General features: G+C 42.6%; 1 protein-coding gene across 1 annotated transcript in view; it reads right to left on the bottom strand.

Annotated features, from left to right (window-relative positions):
* The window catches only part of LOC144784018 (SCO-spondin-like), a 1726865-nt gene that overhangs the window by 751455 nt on the left and 948925 nt on the right, over positions 1-26485 (bottom strand). Inside the window, exon 77 of the mRNA XM_078662721.1 lies at positions 19363-19442. Coding sequence (XP_078518847.1) covers positions 19363-19442 — 80 coding nt within the window. The remainder of the gene's footprint in view (positions 1-19362; positions 19443-26485) is intronic.

Raw genomic sequence — 26485 nt, 5'->3', positions numbered from 1 at the left:
ACATTGGTGAGGGAGGGGGGCTAATACCAGCCCTTTGTTTCAGCCATCAGCGCAACCCACAATATGAGTAACAAAGCCACAGACATATTTAATAGAACCAAAGACAGTATGAGATACACCTAAGTAAAAGGACGTGACTAGCATGGATGAAGAAACAGAGAGAAGAGCAGCTGCCCTTAGCCTCTTTGCCAGAGCACCCAATAAAAAACCAACCCAGAAAAGAAACTGGTACCAGGGACAGCACACCACAAAAAAAACTAAGAAGATTAGAAAAATTAAAAAAATCGAGTCCTCCAAATGGTAAGAGGCAATATCATTGCAGGATTACATCGAAAAAGAGATGGTACCAAGGGGTCTTTGCATCAACACTACTCCCTCCTATGAATCCCGAACCCAAAAATGTTGGAAGAATGGGCTGAAAATTCAACCAAGAGCTCCAAACCGATGCTCAAGATTCTTGTGAGATATGCATGGGAAGATAGGGAAGGCATTCTATGAGGGCTTAAATCACTTGAAGAGGATTTGAAGAATCATAAAGAACAGGAGGTCTTCAAAAAATTCAGAGAAGACCTAAGAGTAAGACTAAAACTACATGAGGATGACATCAAAGCGCGGAAGCAGCGCTAGTTACATGCGACTGTTACGACTACAAAAGCGGCTGAATATTGACTTACAGTCATAAATATGACCACTCTATGAGAAGATGGCATTAGGGGAGCCCATAGAAGAAATGGCTGGGACCCTAAGTGGCACAGAGTCAATTACCAGCAGTGACACAGTGGAGTGGTGTGGCTCACTGGTTAGAGGCGGCAGACCCGGAAGCAGAAGTCGGCCCGGGACCAGGGTTCGATTCCCGACGCGGCAGGGTCGTGGACCAGAATCAGCGGCCTCGATAATTCTCGCCTCGGTGCCTACTCTAACCAGATGTCGCAGTCGGCAACTCTGGGCATTAGCTTGCCTAATCTCCACAACGGCCCCATCAACGCTGGGGATGCCTGGCTCCACCTTGGGGATTCCCAGCAGGGACCATCCCACAGGGAAAGCCAGGACGGGTTCCCCAGCTGTATACAGCGCCAGGACGCCGGCTGGCAACAGTGTGCTTTACAAGTATACACATTACATTACATTACACAGAGGGAGATCTTTCATTAGCAACTGGTACCACTCTCGAAGGGAATACGGGAAGCAGAGCACAACCACATGTTTTAGACAAGTACCACCTCCTAAGAACAGGGAGGCATACCCCGAGAACAGTCCAACCACCAAAACCACGAGGGAGAGTAGGGGGCCAACGGGGCAGAGGAAGAAGCCAGGAAGGAACTGGTGTAGAAGACAACAACACAGACAGAGGAACCTGAAAAGGAAGAGGAAGAGGAAATGGGCCAATGGGAATGAAGGCAACTGGCCCGAGGAAGCAGCTGTAATGGACGACACAAAATATCAACAAAATATCAACCTCTCACATCGACCACTATCTATGATGGAAAAAAAGACACTCTGTCTAGGCCTTTCCTTTTGCCCTATCACAAATTTCAACTACCCAGAATCAAGAATAGATCTTTACAAGTTTGTGAGAAAATTAAAACAAAAAAAATGGCATCAAATAAAAGGAGTAAGACCCCCAGACTCAGAATTTATATAACTACTGATAATACAATAGAGAATGACACAGACATAGATACCTTCCTCGGTATAGGGGACAGCGTCAGCGACACTCTAAGAGCATTGCAAGACCTGTTCAACGAAACAGACTCTGAAGTAACTAGTGCAACCCATGAGATTACCAATGACCATCCTGCCAAGACAAATGTTAAACCTAAACCCATCTTCTATCCCAATTTACCCCATCACAACATCGACGCTTTCCACGACACCATGATGAAAGAGTTGTTGCAATTTCGTCACAAAAAGGGGAAAAAATAGATGCACCCTCAAACTTCTCTAGAACTCAGTGGGAAATTGTGAAATCATTGTCGGAAGATGAAAATATGGTCATCTGCCCTTCTGACAAGGGAGGAAACATTGCACTTTGGGATAGAAACATGTACATAGAAGCACGGAAGCAGTTAAATGATCCCAAATTCTATGTGGAAACCAACATGGCAGAGTATAATGAAAGCATTGTCACAATCTGGAATATGCTGACAAACTGGTAAGATTGAGGGATCCTACAATGGGAACAATACTGTTACCTGAAAAAAGACTACCCCGATTACCCAGTTTTTACCTCTTGCCCAAAGTACACAAGAATCCCACTTCGCCACCAGGGAGACCTAAAGTCTCATCCATAAGATGTGTCTCTGAACACATATTGAAATATGTGGACCATTTCCTCCACAAATACGTGATGGCACTACCATCATACACTATAGACACAAAGGATTTCCTGGGCAAAATAAAGAACGTCATGTGAGAGGCAGACTTCCTGCTTGTAAATATGGACGTTTATTCCCTATATTCAATCATTGATCACACTTTGGACATAAAATGCTTCCATTTCTTTCTGAAGAAAAGAGAAATCTGTTACATGGACATATAGCAATGTTATTAGAAATGATCAAGTTCTGCTTATATAATAATTTCTTTTTATTTAATGGCACCTTGTACAAGTAAGTCCTCGGCATAGCAATGGGTACTTGCTTTGCCCCAAACTTTGTAAACCTTTTTTAGGGGTTTGGGAAGGGGAGGTTTTGAAGGAACTAGAAACAGAGAATAAGGAAAGGAGAGTCATCAAATGGCAAAGATATATTGATGACTTCTTCATCATATGGAAAGGAAGACAGTGCCAGGAGATTCATTGGCAAACTGCATGTGAATAACTTTAATCTCGAACTGACATACACCACTCGCATAAAATCTATTGAATTCCTGGATGTCGGGGTAGAAGTAAGAGAGAATCAGATGTGCACTAAACTGCACAGAAAAATAACAGCAGGAAACAGTCTCCTTCATGCACTCAGTAGCCACCCAGCGACCCTGGAGTAGAGCATCCCCTTTGGAGAGCTGCTGAGGGCCAGAAGGAACTGCAGCAACCAGGAAGATTTCCTGGAAGAACAAGAAACACCGATCACACGATTCAAAGAGAGGGGATATCCTAGATGGGTATTAGAAAGGGCCAAGGATAAGGTCAGCAAAATCCTGAGAGATCGAACACTACAGGAGAAACCAATCGTAGGAGAAGAATACAGTCTAAGAGTTATCCTGACATACAACTCACAGTCCAAGAAAATATCCAAAATCCTGAAACAAAATTGGAATATTCTAACAAGTGAACCCACTTTAGCTGAAAAGATACCCAAACACCCCCAAATCACATACAGAAGGGCCAGGAACGTCAAAGACCTACTGGTCAAAGGACACATAACCAATAAACGGTTGAATACACACCTGAGCTTGAAGGGATTTTTTCCATGTGGGCACAGTAAGGCGTGCCGGAACAGCCGCATGCGGAAACAATACCACACTCCAACATCAGAAAAGACCATAAACCAATTCCTTACCTGTGGGTCAACCTTTGTAATTTACATTCTAGAATGCCCCTGCAACCTACGGTATGTAGGTAGCAACACCCTGGCAGTGTCTTAGAACACATGAGGGCAATTAACAACAAAGACCCTCACTACCCAGACATTTTGCTGAATATCACCTATTGAACAGCTCATTGCTCACATACTTTGCAATTGAGCAAACTGAACAGAACATCAGCGGTGGAAACAGAGTTCTCAGCCTTAGTCAGAAGGAGTCCTGGCATATTATTAACCTACAGACCAAAACTCCAGGGGGTCACAACCAAGACGAAGAACTCAATATACACCTTCATGAACACTAGTTACCCCAACACTGATACAGGGTATGGACATGCTCCAAGTAGATTTAGGGAACCCGAAAATACTTTTAGGTGCAATACAACCAAGATGTCTGTGGGTTTGGTTTTTACTGTAAGAGTTATATCTTCGGTTTTTAACCCTAACCATATTAATAATCTATGTTTTTTCTTTTAAATCACAGGAGGAAAGGAAGAGGCCGACTCAAAAGTGGATTTCCCCACCCTTTTCTTCGACATCACGGAAAAGAGTAGTGCAGAACAACACTAGACAGATAAGAGAACCCTTTTGTTCTTAATTACATATCAGAGTCTCTCTTTTAAATTTTATCAGAATTGATAGATGTGAAATGGTGGTGGTTTAGAATTTCTTCTCCTTTTTTAGTTCTACTGTGGGCTGATAACAAGGGACAGCCACATACCTTGCTTGAGTAGTGGAGAGGACAACGTTGTACAAATGAAAGAACTGCATCAATAGTCTGTCCTGTCGGAGTAACTTACCTAATGTCTAACACTGTGCTTGTATATCCCACCTCTGTCAAGGTACTTCGCCTTATATAGGTCTGCACTTCCACATTACTCTTTTTTGAAGGACATGTAAGGATATATGATTTTTCTGCCTAACATATGGATTTCTTACCCTGAGTGTATGAACACTGAATACACATCAGCAATGACAGACGGTGGAATCTTCTAGGCTCCCAGAGGTACCTCTTTCCATCACTCCATGCAAGGAACACACTGTAATAGATATCACTTTTTGCATGGCACTATGCCAAATAAAGTGTGCTGACTTTTATTCTGTGGGATACCTACTTATACTGACACTTTTGTCTAAACATAGGGACTTTTAACCTGAATTGTAAGAACCATGATCCCACAGTGTAGAAACACAGCCAAAGAATACTATTTGGTATTTGGTATTTGAACTGCTATTTCCGAGTTACAACAAGTGTGTTGAATGATGTATAAATACACACACACAAATGTAACCAGAGTTGTAATTTTAAGTGCACAGCAATAAGTGAATCAAGCTTATGCTCCTACACATGCACTATGAACCAATATCAGTGCCTGTAAATAATTCTTAGCAGGTAAATGCGCCTACAAGGTATTTACTAAACTAAACACTGAGGAAGAAGTGTGGTGCGATCCCCGGGGCCGTGACATATCAGCCCAGCCCAGCACCATGTGACTCTGGGTAATAGCTTGTTTAATCTTCCAGAGGGCCCCCAGCACCTTGACACCTTCGGGTAATTGTTCGCGCTTTACAAATACTGGACATTTAAATCGATTCATATATTCGATCTTAACAGGCTATCTCCATTTGCTTGTAAATAAAGATTTTTTAAAAACAGTTGCAATTATTTCCACACAGATGAATCTTTTATAGACATAACAGTCTTAAAATATAATAGAAACACGGTGTATATATTCAAAAGAGTTTTATATTGTTACAAATTTTTTTTTGTAAAGGGTACAAAATCATTACATAACACAATGAAACCAGAAGTTGCAGCTGTATGCAAATAAATGTCCTTTCAAGTAACAATTGTGAGCACCTTTTTTTAAATGATTAAACAACAATAAAAAGGAAAGCGGTGCAATTGTCGACAATTCGGTCTAATTAGGCTTTTGTCCACGGGACCATCTTCAGGGCTATTAATTAAAATGGTTGACCCTTCAAAGTAAATGCAAGAGGACTTTGCAGTCCAGATAAAATAGGTCTTTGGAAGAGTGTCGACCTTACGTATCACACACAATGACTATTGTCGCCAAACCGACCAGAATATTTCAGGGCCAACTTTGATTCAGATTTATTTGCACGGAAGCACCGGAATGCATAAAAAGCGTGAAACTCCAAACGTATATTCAGAATGAAGTATAGTGATGTACCACCTTATTTAAAAATCGGGCAACCAAAGAGTGCGCAAACCTTAAGCAACATCTGCTATATGCTGTATTTTTCCAGATAAATGCTCGCTCGAAAAGTCTGTCTGTAAATGACAACACTCCAATATGGACGCCATTGTGACCAACAACAATAAGTCTCTTTTGATTTTATGTGCATTCCATTATGTATGTCAGCTTGTCCCAGAATTCAGTGTGTGAGCAAGCTTGCTGTGTCAGGTGAAAGGCGTAACTGAAAATAAATCGACTGCTGGTGAGATAACTCCTGAGAGAATGCTTTATTTGAGTAATTTGTGAAATTTCATGTCCAGCGCGCTCCGCCGTAATCAGCGATCCAACTGCCTCGGGCGAGGGCAGAAAGAAGGAGCTGAAACTACTTCTATTTGGATCTCTCTCTCTCTCTCTACATATATATATATATAACCCAAGTTTCTACTATTGGGTGACTTGAATATCCATTTGGAGAACCAGCAGGCCCCAGGGACAAGGGACCTGTTAGATCTATGTAACCTAACCCATATGACCCAGCGGGTCCTGGCTGCCACTCACAAATGCGGGCATCTTTTAGATCCAGTCTGCTCCAACTTCGAGCTTAAGATATCAGCTCCCAGGCCTGTCACTTGGTCGGATCACTTTCTGGTCTGTTTCTCATGGAACATCGGCAGTTCTATTCTGCTGGCTGGCAAGGCCCCTGGACAGTATCCTAAGAAGATTAACATCCCAGCTCTCTCTAGAGCTTTGGCCCTTACACCTCCAGATAAGGTAGTTGATCTTGATGGAGCAGTGGAAATGTTTTGGAACTGGATCAGCCAGGCCGTCAACTCTCTCCCTCAGGCCTCCACGAAGGGCCTCCCCCGGAGCTCTCCCTCTCAGCCTTGGTTCACCGACTCCCTCAAATCTCTGAAACTAGGATGTAAAAAATTAGAGCGGGGTTGGCGCCTGGAGTATTGCCCCCGTGCAAAGGTGGCACTCCGCGCCGCTCAGAGGGAGTACTACGCTGCTATCAAAGAAGCCAAAGGCAACTTCTTTGCAGATAGAATTTCTAAAGCTAACAACAACAGCAAAGAAATTTTCGCCATTGTTCGCAGCTTTCTATCACCCGCTGCGGAACTCCCCTCCCCTCCTAGTTCATTCCAATGGTGTGATGATCTATCCAACTTTTTCACCGCCAAGATTCAAAAGATACAAGACAGCCTACGGACTACCCCACTAGGGCTATCCCCTCTTTTTATACCGCTTGCCCCATGCACCACCATACCCAACCAACTTTTTTCGCATTTTATCTCAGCAGAGGAGAAAGACGTCTTAGCCATCCTTAAATCATTAAAATCTGGTTCGCCTGCAGACCCCTGCCGTGCTAGGGTCTTGAGTGGGGTGGCAGAGATAGTCGCTTCAGAGGTTACGAAGTTGGTCAATAACTCACTTCAATCTGGAAGGGTGCCCATGCAATGGAAACATGCTAAACTCCTCCCTCTCCTTAAAAAACCTTATGCCGATGCCACACTTCTCTCTAACTACCGGCCCATTTCCCTTCTTCCAGCCTTAGCTAAGGTGTGTGAGAAGGTGGCCTTTAAACAACTGGAGAGATTTGTGGAATCCATGGGAGCTCTCCACCCGGCACAATCCGGATTTAGGACAGCATTTAGTACAGAGACGGCGCTAGTGGAAATTGCGGAGGCTATTAGGGAGTGCCTGGATGCAGGCGGCAGGGCAGCTCTGATTTTACTCGACCTCTCTGCCACCTTCGATACGGTACCCCACCTCCAGCTCCTTTCCCGCCTGTCTGACATCGGTATCACTGGCACGGCCTGGGAATAGGTTAGATCCTTTTTGGACAACCGCTCCCAACAGGTGTGGATGCCCCCTTCTCTTCATTGGACAGTATGGTAGCCACCGGCGTTCCTCAAGGGTCTACATTGAGCCCCCTTTTGTTCAATGTCTACCTTACCCCCCTGATCTACCTGGCGGAGAAGCTGGGTGCCAAAATTATGGCCTACGCCGATGACACCCAGCTTCTCTTCACATGGAAGGGTGATGATCTTCATACGGAGGTGGCCCATCGATGCCTTTCATCGGTATTTTCGTGGCTAGCCCAGGCTAGCCTGAAATGTAATGAAGAGAAATCGGAGGTGCTCCTCTATGGCCATTTCCCCCCTGCTTTTAGAGAGTCTCTCTGGCCTCCTGGATTTCCGTGTCCCTCAAGAGAATTTGGTGTGGGGGCGACTTAGGCTTCCATGAATAAATCATGCGTCTGTCAGGGGTGTGCTTTGGCACACTTAAAGCCCTGAGGAGATTCTTTCCCCTGCTTCCCCGTTCTGCTAGGGAGACGGTGGCCAGGGCGCTTATATTGGCACGCCTGGATTACACCAACGCTCTTTACCTTGGCATTCCAGGGTACCGTCTGGGAAAATTACAGGTCATCCAAAATGCGGCAGTCAGGCTTTTATTTAACATCCCTAGATGCCTTAGCGTTCGCAAGCAGCTGAGCAACCTGCATTGGCTACCCGTTGCCCAGCGTGTGCATTTTAAAGCACTAACCATGACACATAAGGCACGTCATGGTTTGGGCCCTGCCTATATCAGTCCCAGGCTCTCCTTCTACACTCCCAGTCGTCTCCTTCGGTCAGCTACGCAAAGACGGCTGGTGATCCCCAGATTTCGGAGAGCTCGTCTTGGGGGGCAGTCCTTCACGGTCAAGGCTGCCACTCTATGGAATGCGCTCCCAGACGACCTTCGGCATATCAAGGAACTGCCTACTTTCAAAAAGAGGCTAAAAACTCATCTGTTTAAACAATCTACTTAGCCCTTACTGCCTCCCATGTTACTTTTCAAAAAGAGGCTAAAAACTCATCTGTTTAAACAATCAACTTAGCCCTTACTGCCTCCCATGTTACTGTTTATATATATATATTTCAACTTTATCACGCAGCAGAACACCACGAGTTGACGACACCTTGTGCTGGCCAAAGTAGTTTATTTAAGTCAGCCCTTCAGACACGTTTCGCCTGACCCGCAGGCTTGCTTTACGTATCTGCAGTGGTCATTTTAACCACTGTGCACAATACATTCAATCACGTGACATTTGGACTACAAAAAGAGTGTCATGGATAACAGACTCGTAGTTCAGAAACCTCAGGCCCAGACAACAAGTGATGTACGAGGGAAGCCAAAAGCAAGAGGCAGAGGAAACAGAGGCGCAAAGGCAGGAAAGCGCGGCCTCAGGGAGAGGGAGCAAATGATTGTAGCTGCAATGGCAAAAGACACTAATATCATTAATCTAACTAAAATGACCCTCACCGAAAAAGAAGAGCAGATACTCAAACTCGGCCTATCTTTTTGTCCACCTACAGAGTTTAATTATGTGGATACCAGAGTGGACACGTATAAATTTGTGAGATCCTTAAAACTGAAAAGTTTTTTTGCGCTGAACCAACACTGAAGGAAGACAGCCCCTAATGTAGACTTGGGGAATCCCAATTTAAATGACAATCTATCAGTGGCAGATATGGATTTACTTATAGATCTGCAGGGAATTGACTGTCTGCCAATGAATGATCCGGACAATCCATCAAAAGGCGCCAATTTTACACCAGAGGCAGAATTACCGACAACGAGCAGTCAAGCTATACAGTTGGCGAGAGAACAAGATGTGGACATTGGGAGCAGGGTACCCACAGACTTTAGACCTAGCTCAAAATTTACACCTTTGAATATATGCGATGCGGTTGATGGGTTTCATGAATTAATCACTAATGATTTAAAAAATCTAGAAAAATGCACTAGTGTCCATCATAAAGTTTTCACGAAGCAAGAAAAAGAGTTTGATGCATTGATTACCAAGTTGAAAACAGACCAACATTGCATAGTGAGGGACGCAGGCAAAGGTGGGAATATTGTTCTTTGGGACAAAGAGAAATACCTAAAGGAGGCTTACAAACAACTCAACAATCATAGTAACTACATCAAAATCGCAGAAACAGAAATGAAAAATAACTATGATTTGTATAACAATCAATTGCAGGAGTGGTATAGACAAAGCCTTATCACATGTAAGGAGCTGCAATTCTTAAAAGTCTCTAATCCGGTGACCCCAGTGTTCTACCTTATCCCTAAAGTGCACAAAAATGCAGCCTATCATCTCCGCCATAGGGGGAGCATTAGAAAACACATCTAAGTATATTGACTCCTTTCTATGTCCTATAGTGAAACAATTACCATCATATGCTCATGACTCTAGTGATTTCCTACGGAAAATTTATGATCTTCCTTGGGAAAATGATCTCCTTCTGGTGACCATCGATGTAACAACACTTTATACCAGTATAAACATGAGGATGGCCTTCGGGCCATCAAGCATTTTTTGAAAGATTGCTCTATTAATCTATGGTCACACACACAGATGGTAATATCAATGGTTTCTTTGTGCTTAAAAAATAATTACTTTTTGTTTGACACCACCCTGTACAAACAGATCTGTGGAACCGCGATGGGCACCTGCTTCGCCCCCAGCTATGCTAATTTGCATATGGGCTGGTGGGAGGAGCAGGTGGTCCTAGCGGAGTTCCAAAACGAATGGGAATCTAATGTTCTTCATTGGAGTCGTTACATTGACGATCTTTTTATTGTCTGGAAAGGGTCAGAGGAAACAGCTTGAGGCTTTATAAAGAGACTTCAGAATAATAATCTGAATTTAAAGTTTACTAGTAATATCAGTGCAACCTCATTAAACTTCCTAGATCTAACTGTGTTCGTCAAAGACTCCAAACTTCATTCAAATTTATACAGAAAACCAACGGCAGGTAACACGCTGCTTCATGTAGCAAGTCTTATAAAGCGTATTCCCTATGGGGAGAGTCTTAGAGCTATACGTAACTGTAGTGACAAAGAAAGTTTGGAGTCAGAGCTTCCTACACTTACTTCATGTTTCAAAGAAAGAGGGTACACTAATGATAACAGAAAAAGAGAAAATAGAGAAAAGAAGCAGGGAAGATATTCTGTTCAACAAGAGTGAATCCCATGATAAACATAAACCATCAAATAATCAAGTCAGAATGATTACCACCTACAATCGGAAGCATAGAGAAGTGAGAAACATCTTAAATAGGCACTGGCATTTCATTTATAATGATCCAGTACTGCAACCATTAGTACAAAAAAGACCGGCAATAACATTCAGAAAAGCCAGATCTTTTCAGCAGATGCTAGTATCTAATATGCTTCCTCAAAAACTGTTCAATGCTGGTGGGTCCACCTGGCTTAAGAGAAAACTGGGGTTTGTCAAGTGTTCTACATGTAAGGCCTGTAGGCATGCGAGAAACACAGTTGTATACCCCTGGCCTCTCAAAGAGAGTAAAAAAGATAAGAGGCTTTTTTTCTTGCAAAACAGAATATGCTATCTACGTCCTTCAGTGCCCGTGTGGCCTGAGGTACATCGGTAGCACAATTCATCCAGCCAATATAAGGATCTTGCAACACATGAGGGCTATACGTCATGCTTATAAGACATACCCAGTAGCACGCCATTTCGAGTCTCAACATAACAAAGACGAGTCAGGGCTCAGCTACTTTGTCATCGATTGTGTCCCATATAGTATTCGAGGTGGGGACAGAGAGAAAAAAACTAAGACGTCTCGAATCTCGTTATATTTTGGAGTTAAACACCAGAGCACCATCTGAGTTAAACCTAGAAGAGGATTTAAGCACACACCTTTAAAGGTTTTTTCAGAACAAATAGTAATTCAAGATAATACAATGTTGAGAAAACAACTGTGGTATTCATAAAATGCAATGAAGCAGCTGCTATAAGTTCGGATTGTAAAGGTTTTATATGATTTAGATTTTTTGATTTTCTGCACTTTTTACAGCACTTGTAAGGGGGTTATATTCTGCAAGAAGGGTGGTGCTACTCATAGTTGGATGATATACAGGCCCACTGGGGCGCTATTTGCAAGGAGGAGCTGCTCAAATCGCTAATATGTTCTGAGCTACAAGGCCCGTTAATCTGTGGGGTTAACAAATAGACGATGAAATTGTTGATGTATATTTAGATACTATATTAGTATATATCAGTTGCAGGATGGAGGCAGACAGTGCTTATCTAGCCCACTGTGGCAATATAATCATAATCATAATTATAACGTATAATGTTAATTGTTTATGCGAACTCAGATGAATTCATACAGGCGCTTTTTGATAGGCGGCACATAAAAATGGGGGTACTGTGATTGGGGGCACATACTAGCCAACAATACAGTGTAGTGGCTAGTAGTGGTATTAATAAAGTTTTCGAAAAATAAAAAGTCGGGAACTTGGTCCGAATAGAACTGGACTAGGTACGTATATAAAATCGTGTAGAATGTGTGCTAAATTTCCCATTGCGGTAATGATGTTGGAAATCACTAAAATGCTCTTTTTAAATCGTTTTTACTAAAAACTTTGATTTATTTGACATTTGAATGCGCTTACATTTGGGTTTGCTTTCTGAACTATGAGTCTGTTATCCATGACACTCTCTTTGTAGTCCAAATGTCACGCGATTGAATGTATTGTGCACAGCGGTTAAAATGGCCACTGCAGATACGTAAAACTGCGTGATAGAGTTGAAATATTGAGGACCTAACTACGGAAGTCTTTATTGGCGACAACACACCTGCTGTTTTGGCAGGCGGCGGCATATTCCAGAGTGAGGAGTTGTGAATATATATATATATATATATATATATATATATATATATATACATATATATATATATATATATATACATATATATATATATATACATATATATATATATATATATATATATATATATATATATATATATATATATATAACCAATGCTACCACAATTTAATCAAAAAATTGGAATCAGACAAAACCATAATTATCCGCCAAGCAGATAAAGGTGGTAACATTGTGCTATGGCCACGTGCTTTGTATATAGCTGAGGCTGAAAGCCAACTTACAGACAACTCATGCTACAAAAAAAGCTCTATGTCAACCATCAAAGCAGCATGGGAAGACCAGAACTTGAAACTCATGGCATGGAGGAGTGCCAAACTGATTTCCAATGACGAATTCAGGTTCATGAAGAAAGACTTCCCGGTTATCCCATCCTTCTATCTAATACCCAAAATACACAAGGAGTTAAATAAACCACCGGGCAGACCGATCATATCGGCAATCAACAGTTCTACAGAAAACATCTCTAAATACATTGACTTTTTTCTCCAAGATTGGGTAAAAGGACTCCCCTCATTTGTTCAGGATACTTCTGACTTTATCAGGAAAATGAGTGGTGTAATCTGGAGTAATGACTGTTTATTGATAACTCTTGATGTGTCATCTCTTTATACATCAATCAGACATGCCGATGGGATCAAGGCTGTTGATTTTTATCTGAACAAGAGACCTATGAACTTTTCTGCACATAATAGAATGCTACTCTCTATGATTCAAGTGTGTTTGGAACAGAATTTTTTTGTATTTGAGAGCCAGGTCTACCAACAGGTGAGAGGAGTGGCCATGGGGTCTTGCTTCTCTCCGAGTCTGGCGTGTCTTCACATGGGACTCTGGGAGGAGCAGACCCTGTGGAACACCTACAGAACAACTATGCAACAACATGTTCCGCTATACCTGAGATATATCGATGATATGTTTATGGTGTGGCGAGGCACGATGGCAGAAGCTAATGCTTTTGTAGAGGCTTTAAATGACAACTGTTTAAATTTATGTTTCACCTCTCACATCGATGCTAACTCTGTTACCTTTTTGGACACTGAAGTATATGTTGCAGATTCTGTTTTACACACAAAGCTCCACAGAAAGCCCACAGCAGGCAATACGGTGCTACACGCATCAAGTCAACATCCTCAACACCTCATCAACAGCATCCCCTTCGGGGAGATGCTGCGGATCAGGCGTATCTGCAGTAATGACGCAGATTGCCACAAGGCTCAAGAGGAGAGCAAACAGCGATTTATGTCCAGGGGATATTCTGACAAAATTGTCCAACGTGCAATAAATAAATCTCTCGCTGGAACCAGAGAAGTTAGCATTGCTATTAAAAAGAAAATCACAAACTCTGCAGTGGATGGCACCATAAAGCAACCTAGGGTCATCATGACATACAATAAACAGCATAAGGAAATCCGGCGGATTTTCTATAAAAACTGGAATCTGATAACTGGGGATCCAGTTATTGGTAAATTCATCACCACCAAGCCAGGTATCACATATAGAAAATCTCCATCAATGTCAAACCATTTGGTCAGTAATGTACTGGAAAAACCAATCTCTGCGACTTGGGGTGCTCTAAGTGGAGGCTTCAAGAAGTGTTCGGTCTGTAAAGCGTGCAAACATGGCTGCAATAAAACGCAGTACACTGTACCCTTTAAAAGTACTCCTGTCAAAATTAAGAAACGCATGTCGTGCAAGACTGAATTCGCAGTCTATGTGCTGCAGTGTCCCTGTGGGCTCAGGTACGTGGGCAGTACCCGCCTGCCTGTCCACAGGCGGATATTGCAGCATATTCGGGCCATCGTGTGCAAAGACCAGGCCTATCCGGTGGCCCGCCACTTTGAGACGCGACACAACAGTGATCCTTCTATGCTGTTATACTTTGCCATCGACTGCGTTATGCCACTCAAAAGAGGAGGTGACAGGGATGCTAAACTCCGCCTATTAGAAACTAGGTACATTATAGAATTAGACTGCAAGACACCACGAGGTCTTAACGCGAGTGAGGACCTTAATACTTGTTTATAAACTAGCATTGGTAGTTATCTAACATGCCTAAATCTTCTATATGTTTCTCTAGTTTTCTAGTTAACTACTTGCACTTTGCACTGTACTATATGAATTACATATTTTTGTATGAACTGTCTCTTATAAAATTTGGGGTAAGGGTGAGGAGGAAATGATCAAGTATTAGGTTTCCACCCTCCAAATTCTCTCTTGCATTGAAAATAATTATTTTTAAAAAATTGATTTTTTCACAATTTTGCACTATTTTAGTTTGTTCATTGCCAGGAATTTCTATAAGGATGTGTACTTAACGGTAGTCAGGACCTCTGATGGATACAATATGGTACTTTGGCCACTTTCAGGTTAAATTGGTGTTGATAGATTGGTCTTGTTGTTGTATCTGTTATAGACCAAAGGGATTTCAATGATATTATTTATTGAGGTTTTTTTGGTACAGATAAATAGGGAGCAGATATGAAAGGGTCACATTTTGTAAATATTTCCGATGATTTATGTTGGTATTATTCTCTTTTTAGGGTCCAACCATAACATTACAAACCATGACACTATGTCATTCACTATTTGTATTTTTGTAACCAGAAAATATTTATATGGGGTGTATCGATGGAATTGTCTATTCTAGGCTTGCATTTACAGCTTTTGAGATTTAATTCTTCTTTTTTACATCATTACCCAATTTTCATGCCATGTCTTCTTGTTATGTATTATGCATTTATATACATTTTTTGACCAATGGTTTGTTTTCCACAAATACAACACCGGGCACTTGCTCTGTATACAAATATAGGTAGCTTAAGACACCAGCCATCAAAGGGTCAATGGAGGTGTGGCCAGAACCACCTAGTGCCGCCTCTAAACAATTTGACTCTATAAGTACCCTCGTTACTTTTTATGCAACGTATCATGTGATCAAGCCTCTGGCTAGAGGCGAAACGCGTCATGCGGACTTGCTGGGTGCTATTCTGGATGAAATAAACCACTGAGTTCTGCACACAACTTGGGTCTGTCTTTTCCGTTTTTCCAGTTCGAATGAGGTGACTGAGGCGCGGCTGCGTCGAACGGAGTTCAAGTATATATATATATATATATATATATATATATATATATATATATATATATATATATATATAGTTTTGAAACGGAGCCATGCAGCAACATAAATGTATAGCCAGACGTGTTTCAGGACATAAATTCCCTTCCTCAGTGGCTGATGTAGAAACAGAGGAAAGCGGCAATGTCACACTTATATTCATGAATCTTGCCCCAGTGGGCGTGGCCAACCGCTTGGCCTCCTGGTCTTTGTAGTCACTCGACATTTTCCTCAAATGAGCCCGCTCCTTACTGCTCCCAAATTAAAACATTCACATTGTCCCAGTGGGGCAGCAAGCCCACTGCATCATAATATGGATGACGGTGTCTTGCAGACAGAGCCACCATATTATGCCCCTTTTCCGCCCGTCCGACGAGTCGACCGGCTGAAAAACGGAGGACGGTCTTTCCGTCCGCCATGGACCGCCCAGCCATACTAATATGGCGGGGGTAAATCAGGCATGGATGGCGGGCGGATCCCCCCGCCGAGCCAGCGGTGGCTGCCGCCGGCCCGGCGGAAGCGATCCACCCCCACCCACCATCCTAATGGGCCCCTTAGTATCTGTAATGGAAGTCAAACATTTCCATTGGAATGAGACTGCAAGCAGTAGCTGACAAGGGCTCAACAAAGCTGGACACCCCATCGGCGATGCACCTTGGGTGGATTGGCGAGCAGGTAGGTCCCGGTCGCTTCTCAGTTCTCCGAGCAATTTTTAGCCAAAAAATCTCAAGTTTTGGATTTTGACTATCTAGCCACCTTTAGTATCACCTCTAAGGGTCCAAGACCAGAGAGGCAAAATTTGAAGAGTCAGGCGTCACTCAGGCTGGGTCCTGGTATGGGCTAAAGATGGTTGGAGCTATTTCTGTTCATGAAGCTCTGATCAGGAAGCTAGCCCTTGGAGTCACTCTGGTAGTCCTGGGTTTAAGAAGTGGAACGGCTCAAGTAGCAGGGTACGACTCTGAAGGTTCAAGGAATGCTGCAGGCAGCAGAGCACTCCTTCTAGGTGCAGCAAAGCAGGCTTCTCAAGTATGCAGCAGGCCACAGCAGCATGTAGTCCTCTAAGATCCCTTCCCTAGGTCCAGTAAGTGAACTGAAGAGTGGGTCTGAGGGCACAATTTTTATACCTAGTGCCTTCTTTGAAATAAGAGGGGTTTATATAGTTTTCCCTCTGAAGTGCTTGGAATTTCCTGCCTCTTCTGCCCTGATTCTGGCCCTGACTCCGGCCTAACTACATGCACAATTAGGTGGTGTGATGGCCTGACTACATGTACAATGAGGTCGTGTGAAGTCCTTTATGTGAAGGCAGTGCACAGCCCATTAATTTCCAAGCAGGGTTGTGCCCAGCTCTGCCCACCATCCTACCAGTGATAGCTCATCCTGGCACAACTAATACCTCTATTCTGTGGCTGTCTGGGAGGAGTAAAACAAAGTCTAACTGCCACCTACACCCGGTCATGTAACTCAGAAACAGGCTGCATGCACAAAAAACAAAAGCAGGAAAATGTTAACTTTCTAAAAAAGGCATGTTCAAAATTGTAACCTAAAATCTGACTTCAACATTAAAGAGGATTTTAAATTACGATTTCTTAGACACCAAAGATGAACGTCCTACCTGCTCCGCATTAACAGTTAGCATTAATTAAATGTAATAAGTCAATTCAATGTTATAGTACGGCAGAGGTAGGCGTCACAGGAGTTAAAAGGAGAATTTTTATTACCGGGACATTTAAAAATTTTAAATTAATGTCCAACTTTTTAATTACAATGCGCCTTGACCTATGGCCTGCCAAGAGCCTACCTTAGGGGTGACCTATATGTAATAAAAGGGGATTTTAAGGCTTGGCAAGGGGGTTATCTTGCCTAGTTGAACTGGCAGTTTAAAACTGCATTCCGTCTGCAATGACAGACCTGGGAAATGTTTTAAGGGCCTCTTAAGTGGGTGGCACAATAACTTCTACGGGCAGGACTACTAGTAGCATATAATTTAAAGGCCTTGGGTGTAGGGTATACCAACTTGCTAGGGACGTATAAGTAAATTAAACATGCCAATCTGGAGTAAATCAATTTCATTGGGTTTTAGAGAGTGAGCACAAGTATTTTAGTACTAGTGAGAAGTGGTAGAGTGTATAGAGTTTTAAGACCAACAAAAACAAATTTGGTAAACAGTAGGGTGAAGGCAAAAGGTTTGGGGGACGCCCACTCTAAGTCTGTAGGTCTAACACCATAAATGTCCTTTTAATAGTGCATATTACAAACCTAACTGTTTGTAGATGATTCAGATTGATGTAGCAATGCAAAATGTATAACTGATGAAAAATCACTCATTGATAAAATAGCCCAAGGGTATTGATGGAACCTCAGTGGTATAGCGAGTGAACGTATATTAAGAAATGTGCACCTTTTAGTGTAATATAAAAGAAACATTGACCATTATCTGTAACACCTGATCAGCCATCCCAACAGGTCTTCATCACATGATTTGACCATGGAACCAAGGCCCAGGCAGCAGGTGTTGTATTCCAAATGTCTAAAAAAGGGAACTATGTTTTTTTCAGGGGTCTGTGTAAATTATTCTGAAAAATATTGCTTTCTACAGCACATTAGAGGAAAATTTCTCACCCATTTTATACTTTCCACCTGATTTGAAAACCACTCAAGCTTAATTACTGTGAGCGCTTATTTGTTAGGACGTCCCAATCATTAAAAGAGGAGTTGCTGGCAAAATTAGACTTTTACAAGAATAGCCTCAAACCACCACCCTTACAATATGGGAAAACACTGTTAGCGTATTGCCTGCAAAATCTCTGGTGGGCTAAATGTTATATTTGTATTAATTGAAGACAGCTGTTTTCTGCATTATGATACACAATTCTGGTTCAATAAAAATCAGCGCAGGATCTGGGATGTAATAAAGGGAAACTTTGGGTTCCTCCTTCTACATTCAAAATTCTCATGGCCCAAATGTACAATTTCTGCATGGGAATATTCACTAAAGCCTATTTTCAGGTGCATGCCTACTTATTGATAATTTTTCCCTCGCCCCCTCCAGCTCCCTTAACATTAGGTCCAAAAAGTAATTCCCAGGTACAATCTTAGTAACTCATCCCACAGATAAAGGTTATTTAGGTCTTGTTAACCACCGGCATCCCAACAATCCGCCTAAACATGTCTCACATTTTGTCTTAGTATGTCATTCTTGGAGGTATTGGACATACCCATATTTCCTCTTCTTGATAGATAGAAGCATACTGTGGGGACACAGGAGAGAATAACCCATAGACAGTGATTCACTAAAACATATACGAAGTGTGATAAAAGACGTGTCAAACATTCTTTGACCCCATCACGCCTAAGGACACAAAATGTTTGAAATCTAGGACCATTGTTAGCCTCTCTCTCCTTTTTGCTGCTGATGTACTTAGGGGAATCCAACAGAAAACCAGACTTTACAAGCCCACGAGACCAGAGTCTGCAAGGGTAGTGTCAGGGGTCCCAAAAAGAAAGCCATGTATGGAAGCTGGCATGTCAAACTGACCTCTAAGAATAAGCTCTCCCATACATGTAATAAAAACAATGACCAAGAGTAGGACATAGTGTCAGGAAAATCATCAAAATAAATAATAATAAAAAAGGAAGCAAGAGCAGGCGAAGACAAAGAAAGAGAGAGAGAGAGAGAGAGAGAGAGAGAGAGAGAGAGAGAGAGAGAGAGAGAGAGAGAGAGAGAGAGAGAGAGGGAAGGGAGATACATAAATTCACAAGTTAATTACTTACTGCAATATCATCACATGATCGGGGGCAGGCTGGTCCACAACTGCTATATACAGACCCTGTGACTGTTGAACAATTTGACACTGAAAGAAACAAAACCAAATGTGACATTAAAAAAGCAAAGAGAGTGAAGTAGTTGCTGCGAATGTGTAGTGTATTCCACATCTTATCCATCAACACAGCTTCATTATTTAAAATAAGATTAATCCATAAAAGAATAAAATCAACAGCAAACTAAAAACACATTACATTTTTTACAAATTCTTGTCACTGTATAACAAATCAGTATCTCATTGTAGTCAAATTGGTAGTACGTTCCAAACCAATCTGAAGTGCATAAAGTACATATTGTGCAAAGCAACCAATTGTGCAAACATGCAATAGAATTAAGCAAATTGTAAGGTATATTACTACGTAGTCTAAGGTCATTACCTTGTCAAAATCATGATGGAAACAGATTCATTATTGGTCAAAAGTGCATTATGTACATGAAAGTATGCTGCTGTTTGTGCAAAGTCATCGACTGTGCATAAATGGCAAGATCATTTTATTCAATAATAAAATGATAATAAAAGTTCAAACAAATAAATTCCATGCAACATTGTTATGTAAAATGCACAGAAAAGGATTTACATTTTTTTTCAAATTTTCATAAAATATTTAGTATGACCTTTTATCCTCAGTGAGTGATACTTAAAAGGCTGTGGAGTTGAGCCAATAGAGTGCCTTTTTTATGAATGCTCATACAGAGGTTGATTCGGGAGCAACCGCAGGTAGTAAAGCGCAGGTCTAAATTGATTAAAACCCTAGGTTTTGAGTAACCGTAATAAAATGTTTTTCCTCGGAAATTCATAGATCTCACCAAAAAATATAAATTGTGCCAGGGTTTGATTTGTCACAGGGACAAAGCAGAATAGATTTCGGGTCAAATTAGCCAAGAGGGAAACAGATGAGACCTGATTGTGCCTAAACGAAACTTTGTCAATGAAGCCCTTTCCCTTATGTTGGTGACATACAATAGGTATGGCTCAACCCCTTTGGTCGTTTGTAGACTCACCAATTCTCTCATGTTAGGCCTCCTCACTTCACAATGTTCCCTTCTAGAAGCTGCCCCTTTCACAAACAGATCTTCGCAGATTCCCCCTTTTGAATAGTGCGCATGTTAAAGAATAACTATGGTCTTCCCACGGTCTTCACTGATTTGTGAATATATTCCAGCCATGGGATGCTTAAGCAAAAATCACAAAACAGACAGTCCTCTATAACATCTCTGTCAAAAGAGGCCTCTGGGTTGCTCCAAACAGAGAAACAAAGAAGAAGGGGAGCCAGTCCCACCAGGTCCGAGGCATTAGCCAACCCCAGTTCCTGGTCTAAAAAGTGCTGTGAGCTACCTGGTCCAAGACCAAGAAGCCGCTGACAGAAATGATTTTCCTCCCTCTGAAGACTGCTACAGTCTCAATGCCCCCATATTCCAGTCCCATAAGTGACGACAGGTATGCATTTCAATTTGAACATTTGCAACAAAGGTGCAATGGATTTGCTGTCCATTAAAAAGGGCTCCCACTGCACTGTTAAATTGAGAACATCGGTTGAAGAGACAGGACACAAAACTGTGATTATTGTCAAACATCACTCCCAAGTAAGGGAATTTGCTGACCTTGGTGATGTTAGTTCCCTTAATAGATATTGGTCTAAACTTGGTGCGCTGTGAGGCAAAGACCATATAATGCGAGTTAGAAGTGTTAGTATCTATTTACAATTTATCAATAAAGGATACAAAGTCCTCAACTAGGTACTGAAGTCACTGTGTCATCGGCATATAACGCAGCCAGGGTACTGAACTTGATCCTCATTAAATCGTAGGATTGATGCGAAAACACACCCTTGTCGTACACCTCGAGCCAGGGAGAATAAGGGGGTGCATTCCCCATCAATACCAAACCTTAGCCTGGCCGAAACCTCGCAATGCAGTGAGTGCAAAAAGTCAACCAGATACTGCAACATATAAAGCTGCTGAAGGATAACACATAATTTGCATTGGTGGTTGAATGCACTGCTTAGATCCATAAATGCAAAGTATAATGATCACTTCTTCGTAATTTTGTATTTTCCCACTATTAGGTTCAGGTTGAGGCATTGTTCCTGTGTCCTCAGGCCTACCTGGAAACCAATTGAGTACTGCTCAGGACTCCATTCTGCTTCACCCAACCTTCAATCCTGTGAAGAATCACTCAGCCTATTACCAGGACTACAGAGTCAAGGGGTGAGATTGGCCCGTAGCAGCGTGGCTCATGCCTAAGGTCTGTCTTAAAAATTGGTATGATGGTAGCTTGCTGGCATGAGGTGGGAATCTTACAGGATAAAGTGGCATTTACAGTGATGGTGACAAGGGCTGCCCAAACATCAATATTGCATTTATACATGTCCATGGGAACCCCATCCAGTCCCAGGGCTTTGTTTGAGGGGCTATAATTGAGGGCCTTTGCTATATCATCAAGGTCATATTTGGGTCCAGATCCGCACACCTATTTATTGGATGCTGTTTATCCTTTGACAATTACCCAGCATTTTTTAGGGTCCCAAGGCTATTTCATGCCTCTTCCTCGATAGCTGCCTTATGCTTTTTAATTGTAGACTTATAAAGCTGTCTGGCTTTAAGTATATTATCCCAATCTCAAGGCCCGGAATTTAGGTAATTCCTCAAGTTTTGGTTTGCGGCCCTACATTCCCTGTGAACGCACCCAGGGCTGGTGATGAATACACATTTAGGCATGATTGTGAGCGTAGTTTTATTATGACTATTTAGTGATTCTAAAGAGGTTATGATCTCCAGGGCTGATCAATTTTCGGACAGAAGGTGATCCATGATCAGGCTCAGATTGGCCCTGACACCTTAGCTGTACATGGGGATGTCTATCCCCTTCCATCTGACGTCCTTTGACAGCCAGGTTGGTTACACCTATCAACATGATGGTTTTTTGTGCTAGTGGCAAGTTTAGGGTAATTTCAATAGGATTGTGATCACTACATCCACTGGAGATAGCTCCCTAGCCAATACACAATTAGTCAGCTCCCAAGAGAAAAAGACATAGTCTATGGTCGTACCTTGTCCCCTACCTATAAAGGTCAGGATATATAATTCCTGATTCACCCCAATTTCAACAAAGTTACAAACATTCAATTCCAATAAACTGAGAAGAAGTGTTCGCCGTCTGTTATATATCGCTCCACCTGACCGTATAAGGTTTATTACAGCAGAAGGGTCAAAGATAGTGTTGCAAAGGCCAGTTTTAGCATTGAAGTCTCCCCCCAAAAAATGCTAGAAACCCACCCAGCTTACGCTCTGCCCTATGTTTTAATATCCCAATAATGTTAACTGGCCCCTTAATTTGGCATCCCAATTCCAATACATCCTTATAAAAGATTTTCCCGAAGAAATAAAAGTGGAGTGGTGAACAACCCATAAAATCTGAATCCCTGAGTTATTGCATACAATTGGAGTAATAGTAAGACGTTTAGTAATCTGCACCATGGTTACCAGCACCCGACCCAGGTCTCCCTCCTGCCGAACAGGCTGCTTGGATAGTAAAAGTTTCAAACCTGTCCAATGCAATCTCCCCCATTGTCCATGTTTTCTGTGACATTATAAGACCATATTTAGAAATAAGGGAGAACCAATTTGGATCTTCCACTTTGGACCACAAGCTCACAATGTTCCATGCTATTAGCATTGCCTAGTTGGTAGCAATCGGCCCACATGGATAGGCTGTGCCACTAAGGCTGAACAGACCAGCCCCAGTTCCCCAGGTCTCCCTCCCGCCGAACATGTTGCTTGGATAGTAAAAGTTTCAAACCTGTCCAATACAATCATCCCCATTGTCCATGTTTTCTGCAACATTATAATACCATATTTAGAAATAATGGAGAACCAATCTGGATCCTCCACTTTGGACCACAAGCTCACAATGTTCCATGATATTAGCATTGCCTAGTTGGTAGCAATCGGCCCACATGGCTAGGCTGTGCCACTAAGGCTGAACAGGCCCCAGTTCGATCAACCACAACTGTTTCCCTAACCTCTGACCCCAGTCAGTCTGAATCCTTCATATCCTTCATGCCAGAGAAGGTACCAAATCTGTTGGAGGTGAGAAAAGATGGTGCAGGGGTTCTGTACTTAAGAACCACTGGCCTATGGATCAGGCCCCTCCTAGGAGATTGAAGACTCATTGTTGGCCCACTAGATATAAGAATGTGAGCAGGCTGGGGTCCAGCAAGGTAATGAAAAAAATCGACTAATGGTAAAGCCGTTGTACGGTTATTCTTGAGAAGATCATTTACAGGATAAGCATGTGACAACATTAGGCGTTCGGTGAGGGCAGGGTTCCCACAGTTGACAACCACACAGTCACCTGACAAGGTCTTACATGAAGGACCAATCCAACTCATCCTCCTGACAAATAGCTTGTTATCAAACTCTGCAAAACCAAAGTCCATTTTTTATTTAGCCCATGGCATACTTTGTTCTTATGGCTAAGGTGTTTCTTCTTTGGTCTGAGACAGGCATGGCACCCTAGCCAGGACCACAATATAAGGGCTACATTTGGGTGGGAGGTTAAGGCAAGTCATGTTAACAGCCAGGGGGCAGAAACTGTGCAGCTCAATACTCTCCCTGGTTCCATGATTTGGTTTGGCAGCATGGTTTACCACGGGCCTAATGAGCAGAGGGTCCTCATCCCGCACAGATGTATAAGTATCCTCTTTAGTTTCCTCAATATTGGACGCATTGGGCCCACATTCAATGTCAGTACAGAGAAGGCCACTGTATTGAATGAGTTGGTATGCTCTGCTGCCATAATAAGAGTAGAATTACAGTTGCTCAGTTTTGATACCATAGATTCAAGACTTGTTTTTTCATCCATGAAAGGAGCTACAAAAATTTGGATTATAGTCTTCAATTTCTCAAGCATCTGAATTAATATGCAGTCCCATTTTGGAGGCCCAGGCAAAAATGCCATGTCCTGTCCCTGGGGAATCACAATTGCCCATTGCTTTTCCAGCAGCTTTCCCTTTCCCCTTATCTTTATTTTTCATTTCAGAGGCTCCAACCTTTGCGCACCCTGTAGCCGTAGCCTGGTATTTCCCATTCACTGAAGAGCCACCCTCTGGTGAAGAGCTAATCTCCTGAGGATTTTTCCACAACGCTTGATGAGGATCAGCACAGTTACTGCCTATTGCTTCCAGTTGATCAATGGGTGGGTCAGGGTTGTTAACTGAACCTTTATCTGTTTCGAGGCAAGGGCTAGACAAAATATTGGAACAGGGGGAACAATGCTCCAGAGAGTCGTTGCTCAGCCATGTCTATTTCCCTGGCAACAACTCCCACTGCTCTTGACAAAAATAAGAGCTGTATTAGTAAACAAGGGAGATCATCATATGGACTTGTCTCCTTCTTGCAGCTTTTGCTTCCCAGTCTGACCTATTGATACTAGGGTGGGTTATGAACAACTGACTAGGCAGGGGGAGAGAGGAGAGGTAAATAGAAAGGTAGGCATCAAGATGTTAGAGATTCAGTAGAGGGACTAGCATAAAAGCAAGTAATCCACAATACTTACAAACGTTGGTGCCCAAAGCCTGGTAGTGAGATGACTGACTAGATCTACGCCTTTCACACAGACAGTCAGCAAAGTGAGATAAATCGACAAATTTTAAAATCGTCCCCTGGTTGAATAAAAGGGAGTCCAACAGTGTCCGACCAAAACCAGGGGGGATGACCCTGCATCAGCTCTTCCTGGGGCTGATGGTTGCAAGACGGGCCCGGCATTGGCAGGGCTTAGCTCTGGTGCATCCTGCACAGCAGGCAGTGTGTAAGCACTGTATAGGGCCTGGTGTCCCAAAAACAGGTGCAGCAGATTGAGATGGCCACCTCCTGGACCCTCTACAAAATCTGGGACTTGAAGTCCGGCTGAAGTCCGCTGAATCCTTCTCACACAGCGGGCTTTGTGTAAGCGATGTATAGCATGTGATGTCCCAAAAGCAGGTGCAGCTGATTGAGAAGGCTTCCTCGTGGACCCTCTAGGAATTCTGGGGCTCGTAGTCCAGCCAATGTCTGCTCAATTGTTTCAAAAAGCTTCTCCGGACTAGATGTGTCTAGCTTAGAGCTGGAAAAGGAACACTCAGAAATATGTACCAGTAACTGACAACAAAATGGATTACCTCATCCATGTAAAGTAACTTTGAGGGTGCGCAGTTTATTGTCAGAAATTTCGTGTTCTCACAGCACAGCCTACTTAATAGCTCTGCTCTTATTTTTTAATTCATAACCAGTATTAATATCTGCATATGAATCAAAGTATTCACTGCTTGGAAGTTAACAACCAGGTCTTCAAGAGATATTTTACTTCACAAAGTCTTGGACAAGTGTGGATGTGGCATGTAAGTTGATTCCAAGGGCCGGTGAAGGAAAAGGATCATCTGCCAAATTTGGAAGTGCGAATGCAGGGGACAGTCAACAAGGCGTTGTTGCTAGATCTAAGGTTTCTGGCAGGATAGTAATGACGCAGCTTCTTCTGTAAGTAAGTAGGGACCTTACCCATTCAAGGCTTGTGGGTGAAACAGCGCAGCTTGAAGGCCACCGACTTCCTGACTGGACGGCAATTTAAACCTCTCAGCATAGGAGCCGAGGGAGAACCGTCAGGAAGGTTACAAACCAGGCGTCAGAAGTATTCTGCACCACCTGAAGCTTGGATAACAGTGTCATTGGTGGCCACTAGCAGGGCATTGCCAGAGTCAAGTCGAATTATGGCTAAGGTTTAAACCAGGTGTTACCTAGCAGAATATGGCAGCAAAGGAAAGACTTTCTTCAGTTCTTGCATGTGGTGAAACAGGCACCACAGATTGAGGAGAAGTGGTCTTTCATAGATAGGCCTGATCTAGCCTGATAGTGAGGTTTTTCTTAGTTTGCCTGGGAGACAGGGCTCCGTTGGGTTCATGGGGCCACCAGTCAATGCACCAGAGCTGATGGGATTTATCAAACAGCAGTATCTACATTTTGTCGCTGTTCAGTTGGAGACAGTCTGCCGTCATCCAAGCAGCAATCCTTCTCAGGTCCTCTCCAAATAAGATGATT

The sequence above is a fragment of the Lissotriton helveticus genome, chromosome 10, assembly GCF_964261635.1.
Source record: "Lissotriton helveticus chromosome 10, aLisHel1.1, whole genome shotgun sequence".
NCBI classification, from domain to species: domain Eukaryota; kingdom Metazoa; phylum Chordata; class Amphibia; order Caudata; family Salamandridae; genus Lissotriton; species Lissotriton helveticus.
Note: the sequence above shows the minus strand (reverse complement) of the source record. Positions and strands in the feature narration are given on the sequence as shown.